Genomic DNA, 10,624 nt, shown 5'->3' on the forward strand with positions numbered 1-10,624 from the left:
AGTCACACTTTCAAAGCAATTAATTTAACTAAATACTCTTCATTAAATACACTAAATACATCCTTGTTACGATGGTTCTAATGGTTCTTTTCTTTTTTGTATTTCAGGATCTGTGAAAATGCAAGAAGTACAAATGACAAGTCAAAGAGAGGCAGCAGCAGCTTCCCATACAAAAGCAGAACAGGTTGTTAAGAAAGAAATCCACAGAGGAACTGAAATGGTCCTGATGGAGGAAAGTGCTGCTCTCACCAGCATGCATGAAAGCTTCTCATCCCAAGCAGTCCACATGTCTTCTTCTATGCAAGAGACCTCTTTCAGCAGCTCCAGCATCGCTGAAATGAAATGTGAAACAATGTCTTTATCTAGCATGTCTTCATCTATGACATCAGAATCATTTGCCATGAGCTCCAGCAGTATGACAGAAATGGCAAGTCACTCCCATGTTGAGGGATCCTCTATGAGAGCCATTGGGCATAGTATGCAAGGTGAGACGGTATTTCTTTAGATTTTTGTGTTGTCAATTGCAAATACTATATCTTGATTGCATTTCAGTTGTCTAAGTATTTCATTTAATTGTATCTGAAGGTGCACCACCAAGAATTGAGGCTCTCCCAGAGGATATCAGTATTGAGACAGGAAAGGTCCTGACTGTAGCCTGTGCCTTCTCTGGAGATCCTGCACCTACCATCGAGTGGTCCCGCTCAGGGAGAACACTGCCCTGTGAGGATGATAGCGGCAGGTTCCACATCGAGACCACTGAGGACCTCACCACACTCATCATCACCAGTGTGAAACAGGAGGATGCTGGAGCATATACCCTAAAACTATACAATGAGCTTGGATCTGACACTGCAACAGTTAACATTAGCATTCGATCAATGTAAAAACAATCAACATAATTTCTATTCTCCCCTTCCCTCCTTGCCTTTTTATTTATTAATTGAACAAAATAATCTTACTTGATAAAGACCTGGATTTCTGTTCTTGTAAATATGAACTATTTTTATACCAAACTTGACATTAATTTATGCCAAACTAGACTAAAGTCTAATGTTGTTATAAAATGTGCCATATTGGATAATTATGACTTAGGATTTTTGATCCATTTTTCTGTGACATGTACATAATGTATATAGCCGAATTTAACGGTTATGGAAAATGTATGCATTGTTATTTATGACAATATTAACTGAAACAAATGAAACTGAATGTTTAAAAGGAGAAAGTTTCGCATGAAACGAATACCCTGTTAAACCTGAAACTAAACTCTGTGCCTCAACAATAAGTTGAAGTCTTAAGATTGCCTCAACAGGTAGAGAGGCTCCCTGTTGAAGTTTACTAAATCAGAGAGACAATGTTATACACTGTATATTGTTATATGCAGTGATATTACCGTACTCCTATGAATTGTAACATGACCATAAGACCTTGAGTGCTGTTTGCATTTTACCCTCATGTAAGCAGCACAACTAGGTCTTGTGCTCTGACTGACTATGTCATACCACCATTTTAATGACATGCTCAAAGTGCGAGCGGCCTGCACTCAATGAGCTGAAATGTTTTGTGCTCTTTTTCTGGCAAATGACTGCTTGAATAGACTTTTAGAAGTAACATCACCTGGCCATTCACATTTAAAGTCCATCCTGCATTTCTTTGCAGAAACAGAGCCATCTCTTGGAGGATTGCTGTGTGTTTGCGTGTTAGCTTTAGAATTTCACCTTGTCAGTCGTTGGGGCAAACTTTAAAGAAGTGTACCACAGTCAAACCACCTGCTGTGTTAAGTAATGAGAAATGGATTAGCTGTTTGCCCTGCACTTTGGTTTGATTGAAATTAGAATTATAGCATTATCTATTTACGCAACCTCCTTGAGTTTTATCCATGATTGATTTAATAAAGCATGATATCAGCACTAACATTTCTGTGTCTTTAATGATTTGTTTGTATACTTTATTTACACATGATGGGCTCAACAATAAGAGTGAGCAATAAATAAGTCTTAAAGTCTTATCATTCGATTGACAGTTCAAGGTAGGCAGTGTACAAATAAGACATTTACAAATAGACTACATACGCATGGTGATGAAATGTGAAAACATCTGCTATAGTTTGATCAATGCCATGGCATTTTCAAGCACTATCAGGCTGAGGGCTCTTTCCTAGCAGGAAAATTGACACTAAAGTACAGTACCTCTTTGGTACCATATCCATCTCTCTATGTTTATTCACAATTCTACACTTTCTAATGTCTTCTAATGTCAGTTTCCGTAGTGTAGTGGTTATCACATTCGCTTTACACGCGAAAGGTCCCCAGTTCGAAACTGGGCGGAAACAGTCTTTTGTAGAAGTTTCAACTCGTATGTTGCAGTCATGCAACGGTTCATGCGCTTCCTCCAACATTTTCTGAACATCACTATCTATTCGTGTCAGGTCAGTTTCTGTAGTGCAGTGGTTGTCACGTTCTCCTCACACGCGAAAGGCACCCAGTTTGAACATGGGGTGAAAAAATATTTTAAAGATGTTTCTCTCATATATTATATTTAAAGATATTTCTCTCAGTCATTTATTCGCTTCCTCCAGCATTTTCTGAATTCCACTTTCTACACTTGCTAATGTCTCCTAATGAAAGTTTCTGTGGTGTCATGATTATCACGTTTGCTTAACACGCGACAGGTCCTGAGTTCGAAACTTGGTGTAAACAATCTGTTAAAGATTTAAGATTCTCTTATATTGCAACAGTTAGCCTCTCAGATATAGTAGAAAGAGCTTTTAAGTTTCAAATTTTTTGTTACGTCTCATACACAAGTACAGGGAGTAAAATTCTTAGGCTTGGTTCCATGAGAATGCAGCATACAAAAAATACAGATAGTAGGCAATGAAGTAATAGCTGTGGCGCATGCATGAACTAACCAAGCTATAGACCTAGACCTATAGTCTTATGGCCCTACTTTTCGATACAGGCCAGCCTCTCAGATAGAGCAGAAGAGTGGCTATCAAAAAGCTTTTGTGCGTGTTTCAGATCGACTACATTGTATCGGGCTGCGTAGCGCAACAGATTGCAAAGCCATGGCATCAACGTGAATAAGATAACCAACTACTAGGTAACCAAGCAGTCCACTATCAGTCACACATCCATATGCCTACCTTATCTTCCATGGTGAAGTCGACGGCTGGAGCGCAGTATCCTACTGTATCTATCAGGTGAAAAAGTATTGACTAAATGACCAACTCAAACATAAAGTCACTATATAGACTATATTAGGCCTACGTCATAGTGTGTGCCCTCCGACGTTATGGCAACCGGAAGGCAGGGACGCGCGGGCCTGTCAGTCGCCACGAGTAGCGTAGCCTACAACACCGCTGTGTTTCATTTAGCTTTTAGCATTATAAAGAAACATACTCTTTCCATGAGGATGCAAATGCATAAACACCACCTACAAAAATACCAGATGTTGTAAGCACATTCAATTCACTTTTGTTGGGGCAAGCAGCACCAAGTCATCTGCAAACAGCAAACATGCAAGGGATTGTCTGTTCCTACCACCGGTAGATCAGTTCAAAGTTCACAAAGGCTGCTTATGATGGTGATGAGTCTTGAGATGAAGGGAGACTTCAGAACGTAGACTCCGTGGGTGAAGGCCGTGCACAGGGTAGCGCTAATCCACACTCAAGGATGGGTACAAAAAACAGTCTGCACAGAAATGTACAGAGCAATCAATTGTCAACCTCATTTTACAGCAATAACGTCTTCTATTATACAACTATACACGTGAAATTATGACTGGATCTTTCAACGTATGTACATGCAAGCTATCACATTCTACTTCCCTAATATCCTGACTAGTTTTAGGTGATAGTAAATTCGTCTCGGATTTAGCGCTTAGCCGCTAGCGGGTGGCTAATTCAGCAGGATTCTTCTTTCAAAAGAGCGAAGATAATTCTCCTCCGGTCCAGCTCTTCAGTATTATGGATTTCAGTATTATTATTTATTCGGTAATGTTATCCTTTATATTCTTTGACGGTTTCAGATTCTTTCATGTCATTCTTTTGTGTTCGCTGTATTAGCTGTGGCTTGCTTGCTAGCTATGCAGTGGAAAAAGAGATCGGTTCTTCGCGCTGTTTATTTTAAGGGAGAGTCACCAAATTATGAATTCCAGAAAAACATTCAAAATTTAGGGACCATCTGGAAGGGGTACGTGGATTTTTGCCAATTAATTTATATATATCACTTTTAATTAGTTTGAATAAAAGACCATTGTGCCAAATTCAGTTAAATGCTTTTTTGAATCTCAACAAAACATAAAAAGATGCTTTTGAATCTCAACAAAACATGAAAAGATTTAGCTTTTGTCTTGGTTTAGATGTTTGTGAATGATGGTGTGGCGGGTAGAAAGAACGTCTGATATGCTGCGATTTTGTAAGAACCCAAACTAACATTTGCTCAGGACATTGTGTTCACTGAGGAAATGAGCAAGTCGGCTGTTTATGATAATGCAGAGTATTTTCCCCCAGATTACTGTTAAAACAGATACCACGGTAATTACTTTGGTCAAATTTGTCTCGGTTTTTATATATTGGAGTGATCAGTCCATGATTCCAAATGTTGGAGAAAATACCTGCAGTAAGGACAATGTTAAAGAGTTTTAGAATAGACAATTTGAATTTGTTGTCTGTATATTGAATCATTTCATTTAATATTCCATCGGCACCACAGGCCTTGACAATAGGAATAATATTTCAGACACACACCCTAGCACCCCCACGCCTGCTGCTGTGACTGCTGTCAAGTCAGGCAAAACATGTGAGTATGAAACATTTTATTGAAGGTCAATGTTTATGGGATTAGTTGTTTAGCAGTGGGGGATTTAACATTTAGAAGTATCAGGATACAAATGAAAATGCAAAGTCACCACCTAGAGAATTTAACTTTTAGATGATAAAGAATTTAACCTCTCTGGGGGGGAAATATCATACAAATGTATTCCACTCCATATAATTTGGGCAGGAGAGGGATGATAGATTATCCATGCTGCTGAAATGTAAAACAGACAACGCTGACTTAATCTCTAGGTGCCATCAATTTGAATAATGACAAATACATTATGTTCAGAAATAATGCAATTTCTTGGTATTACAATAACACAATTCAATGTGAGTTAATACATGTTGGTAATACTGTATGTATGTATGTATGTATACTAGTCAGACGTTACTTATCTTATCTAGGGCTGGTTTCCCGGAGATAGATTAAAGGCTCCGTGATATGACGTCATAGCAAAATGAGCAGGGTGACGCTGCCAGAGACTTTCAAAAGCTGAGATGCAACAGAGAATAGAGCAACAGAGCACGTGTCAAAAATGTGTTGCGCAGTTGTGTGCGTCTCTGGTAAATATCTTTGGTTCTCACCCAGGCAGCTGTTTACTTTAAGCTAGTTTTCGGAGAAATTGAACCAAATTAGAAGAAACAGGGAAATGGAAAGAAAGATAGTGAAAGTGAATGGCAGTGAAACTAGTGCTCTCTTGTTCGCTCGTGTTCACTACAACATTTTTTTAAGAAAACCTTTTTTTTTCACGGGCGTGACGTCATATCCATATAGAGTCTACCTATAAGACTAATCCTAGACTAAATGCATCTTCAATGGAGATTTACTATTGAAATTGTTATTTAGTGCAGGACTAGGCTTTATTTGAGTCCAGGAAACTGGTCCCTAATCTATAGGGAACTATAGGGAACCAGCAGTTTTCCTTATTGCCCTCATCTGTAGACAACCAAACCCCTCTATGAGCATTGTTTTACGCCAGGTATCGTCATTCTTGCGCGACATTGCATCACCTGAACTATTGTGGATGGAGTCCGCTATCTGTCGTAAGCCGTATGACTCGTAAGCTGTATGACTCATTGTATGGCTTCACTGGAACAGGAAGTGTTGTTCTGTTATTATCAGCTGTGGGATGGAGAAACATGTTCTTATTTGGAATAGACAGTGCAGACGTGGCTCTTCCCTGAAATAGCTAACCAGTTATTGAGTTTTGCTCAGTAAGGCACACCACTACTTTTCTCTCTAATTCATTCTTTCTATAACTCATACTCGTTAACAAATTATATTGAATTATTTCAGGATACAAACATATAACTCTAAAGGCAGGTGTTAAAATATACTTAACATACATAAGAGACACATGCATCTTCCAGTACAACAGAAACCTTTATAGAGAATATTTATCATTGACACCATGTACAAGATTGTCAGCATTATTAATAAAAACTACATTACAAACCTATGGCAAAAAACGTATGCACTCAAACTATAATAACGATACAGAAAATGCGAACCATGACTAACAAACAAGGCAATATGTCAGTTACTGCACTGTGGTTTTGTAGGGCAAGTGTCCTGGGCCAGGGGTGGAGCTAAACCTAAACCAGGGGTGGAGCTAAACCTGGACACGTATGTTGTCACCCCCACTGACCCCGTAGCGTGAAGCTGCAACACGTGATCTGTGATGTTGAACATGGGAGAAGCATGTTAGGAAACATGAAGTGACAGATACGTGTGTCTACAGAAGCTCCGATCATGAGCTGAGTAGGCCGTGGGCAAACTGTCCCCCCCAGCTGTGTGCGTGTGCGTGTGCATGTGTGTGTGTGTCTGAAAGACAATGGTTAATATGAGTCATATGTGTTTACCACATAGTCCTTTCAGTGTTATGGTGAACCTCTGATTCAGTTTCAGTGTGAGTGCAGTGACCAGCAACACCATGGGCACCTCTGAGGTGTCTTGTGACTGAGTCAGCAGGGCACTGTGGTCTCGTCAGTGGTCACATCAGGGTCGAGTGTGAGTTTCCCAAAAGCTTTGTACTACAGTAGTACTTTAGTAGCCCACTCCTCTCCAAGACCAGCAAGGTTCTCAATTTAACCTGTAAACATCTATTTTAGAATTGGTACTCTCTTGCGCCATACGGCTGGGTTGTGGGGAGGAATTGAGTACTGTTTTAGCTATGACGGGTAACTGATCTGGTTTAACTGAACTGGTCCGTAGGCATGTCCAGGAGATGGGAGCCTCAGTGTCTTTCTCACTCAGGCAGGTCATCTTCATAGCAGAACGGCCAGAAACGCTGTGTGTAGACTACATCTGTCACAGTGCTTTATCAAGACCTTGAAACAAGCCTCATGTCTTTATATGACAGTTCTGACTGCTGAGGTCACATGATGGTGTTTATTAAAGCTTCACACTAGCGGTCAGGACAGGCTGAACACAATACACCACCACAGATTAGGCAAACGGGGAAGTGTGTGTGTGTGTGTGTGTGTGTGTGTGTGTGTGTGTGTGTGTGTGTGTGTGTGTGTGTGTGTGGTGGAGGGGGCACTTATGGTGCTATTCCTTCTGTCAGACAGCCTCTTTCTGTCAGACAGCCTTTCCTCAATACCAAAGCAAGACACCACAATGACAGGTGAGCTTATTCATTCTGTATAGCGTTATAACATTATTATTATTATTATTATTATTATTATTGTTATTATTATGTATAATTACTATAATATAGCATATGGTTGTCATAAAGTGTAAACAGTATGTCAGGTTGGTAGCATCATAATTTCAGGGTCAGTTTCCTGAAAGCTTCGTACTTCATTTCTCCTGACAACCCTGCCGCAATGCTATAAGAGAGTAACAGTTGTAAAATCTATGTTTGTCGATCAATCTTCTGTGCATGAGCTGACGAAAAGTGTTAAATTAAGTTTATGATAGTTTTTCCTCAATTGCTTCCCACAGCAATAACATACTGTACATGAGGACAAATTACGTTGGTCATCAAACCTAACTTGTAGCGTGGCAGACAGGAGAGAACAGATTACTGTACTGTAAATGGTTTTGTTGGCACTTTTTGCATTCTACAGTAATGCAATTTTTGTCAACTACCTGCTTGATTCATAATATTTTAGATGAATTTGATGTATATTTATAGTAAGCAATCATATTCTTTGTAACAGGCACAAAGTACCATAACTATATAGGAGAACATTTTTCTGCTGAGTGAAATTCGGACTGTTTTTCACCTTTGTTTTCAAATGAAAGTTGTCCAACCGGCAATGCATATTGATGGATAACGTTACTATTTAGTGTGTCATTTTGAAATGAATGATGGATTAAACTTTTCAATAGATGATAAATTATACTGTTTTGATGCACTGATTTGCTTTTGTGACAAACTTCTAAGTTTTGAGAACTATAGTGCATTTCGCTAAATAAATGTGTTGTTTTGGCACATGTGTTACTGTAACTGTTAAGGGGAATGTGTTTTGAAAAGTTAAATACTGTGTCAAGAAATGTGCTCAAGCAATCAAGAAAAAACATGTATACAGTGCTATAATTCCTATGATACAGCATATATAGTTCATAACTGTCTGCCATAGTCATAACTGTCTGCCATATGCTGTCATAACTGTTCACATCTAACTATGAAGCTTCAGATATCATTTACATTTTGAATACAACTTTGGCCACTGGTCAGACTGGTGTCATATGTAATAGATGGTGATGTTCTACCATGATGTTGGATAAATGATAATACCAGGTACCTTTTTAAGTGGTGTTTGGGTTTGTGTAGACTTGAATGCACAATGTCACTAGGTCTATAAACATAGACATTGTTGCGTATGAACCCCAACATCAGTTCCACAGGTCACACAGATTGAAGTGTGTGAAGTGCGAAGGATGTTGCTGATTTCCTGCTGTGAGGAAACTAGAACGTTGCTTCAACTAACCTCAAAGCGTCATCTCACGCTGAGGCGCATCAGCACAGGCCATGGCTGTGGCTGAAATTGTGAAGTGTGACGTACTGGATGGTTGAACAATTATTTTAAACCTTCCCATGTTTGGAAAGAGGCCTACTTTATGTTAGGATGTACTTCCTGCAGAAGTACAAAAAAGGCTTTGTAAAGCATTTTTAGTTAGTCTGTATGTAGTGGGGTTGGTTTGGAATCACGCTCTCACAATGAGGTAGCCCTGCCTGAGATAAGTAACTCAAGTGTCGCCTTTGGACCTTGAGGATGTCCTTTTGGCTGAATGGTAGACACTTGTGTCTTCCACATGGGAAACCTGAGTTCAAACTCTGTGCCTGTCACACATAGACTGAAATATTAGTTTCTGGATAGTTTTGACATGTTAGTTGTACAGTATGAATTGTAACCATGTATGATTCTAACTAGTATGATCTTCTTCTTCTCAGACCCAAACACCTCTTCCTTCCTTCTGGACTTTGGCGATATCTACGACGAGCTGAACTACACCGACCCCTTCAACGACAGCTACTTCATCATCGACAAGAGCACACTCGCCTGCGGGGCCACGCCCCTCTCCCTCTTCGTCACGGTCGTCCTGTGTGTCTTCTACATCCTGGTGTTCCTATTGGCTGTCCCTGGGAACCTGGTGGTGGGCCTTGTGATTGGCTCCAGCCGCCATGCCTTGTCTCCCTCCGACCTATACCTGCTGCACCTGGCCCTGGCTGACATCCTATTGGCTGTGACCCTGCCGTTCTGGGCCACCTCGGTAACGCTGGGCTGGGTGTTCGGAGACGTGATATGTAAGATCGTCAGCTTGCTACAGGAAGTGAGTTTCTACAGCAGCATTCTGTTCCTGGCATGCATCAGCGTTGACCGCTACCTGGTGATCGTCAGGGCGAAGGAGGCCCGCCGTTTCAACCGACGTCTGGTCAGCTGGGGGGCCTGCACCTTCATCTGGGTCCTGGGGGGTTTCCTGTCCCTCCCCGCCCTATACAACTCTGCCTTCCTGCCCCCAGGTGGCCAGGATGAGAGGGGTGTGGTGTGTGCGGAGCATTATGACCCCGGCAGTGCTGAGGAGTGGCGTCTGGCCACTAGGGGGCTCCGCCAAACGCTGGGCTTCCTGCTGCCACTGGTGGTGATGCTGGCGTGCTACGGCGTCACGGTGGGCCGGCTGCTGCGGACCCGGGGGGGCTTCCAGCGCCAGCGTGCCATGCGGGTGATCGTGGCGGTGGTGGTGGCGTTCCTCCTCTGCTGGATGCCCTACCACCTGACTGTGATGGTGGACACTCTGCTGCGGGCCAAGCTGCTGGAGCATGGCTGCGGGGCACGGGCCGCTGTGGACAGGGCCATATTGGCCACCCAGAGCCTGGGGCTGCTGCACAGCTGTGTGAACCCGCTGCTCTACGCCTTCATAGGGGAGAAGTTCAGACGCAGGCTGGTCCAGAAGCTCCAGAGGACCAGGGTGATGGGCAGAACATCAGTTACCAGAGCTAGCAGATCCACCTCGCTCACCTCAGAGGCCACCTCCACACTCATGTGATACACCTGGGGGACTGTCTGTCTGTCTGTGTGTGTGTGTGTGTGTGTGTGTGTGTGTGTGTGTGTGTGTGTGTGTGTGTGTGTGTGTGTGTGTGTGTGTGTGTGTGTGTGTGTGTGTGTGTGTGTGTGTGAGTGAGTGAGTGAATGAGTGAGTGAGAATTTATATTTGCTGTTAAAGAACTCTTTTTCATAATTTCTTATTTGTATATAGCTGTTCATCTTATTGACCTGTTTTTGAGTTCCTGATCCTAGTGAAGTTTGTGAAGTAATTTCAAAGTGAAAGAAACAAAAACAAACTATTTTTACCAC

The 10,624-nt window shown here is 41.6% G+C and overlaps 2 protein-coding genes across 2 annotated transcripts in view; both read left to right on the plus strand.

Moving 5' to 3' along the window:
* ttn.2 (titin, tandem duplicate 2) overlaps positions 1–1,904 on the plus strand; it is a gene marked incomplete at its 5' end in the record, with an annotated part of 160,038 nt that extends 158,134 nt beyond the window's left edge. Inside the window, 2 exons of the mRNA XM_083682079.1 lie at positions 108–485; positions 586–1,904. Coding sequence (XP_083538205.1) covers positions 108–485; positions 586–884 — 677 coding nt within the window. The 3' untranslated portion in view covers positions 885–1,904. The remainder of the gene's footprint in view (positions 1–107; positions 486–585) is intronic.
* Positions 1,905–9,203: 7,299 nt separating this feature from the next.
* LOC310813217 (C-X-C chemokine receptor type 1-like) lies at positions 9,204–10,316 on the plus strand (the record flags this gene model as incomplete). The annotated part of the gene is made up of 1 exon (XM_083682080.1): positions 9,204–10,316. One exon carries the CDS (start codon positions 9,204–9,206, stop codon positions 10,314–10,316), a length of 1,113 nt encoding a protein of 370 aa, XP_083538206.1.
* Positions 10,317–10,624: the final 308 nt, after the last annotated feature.

This window comes from Argentina silus (genome assembly GCF_951799395.1).
Source record: "Argentina silus genome assembly, chromosome: 12".
NCBI classification, from domain to species: Eukaryota; Metazoa; Chordata; class Actinopteri; order Argentiniformes; family Argentinidae; genus Argentina; species Argentina silus.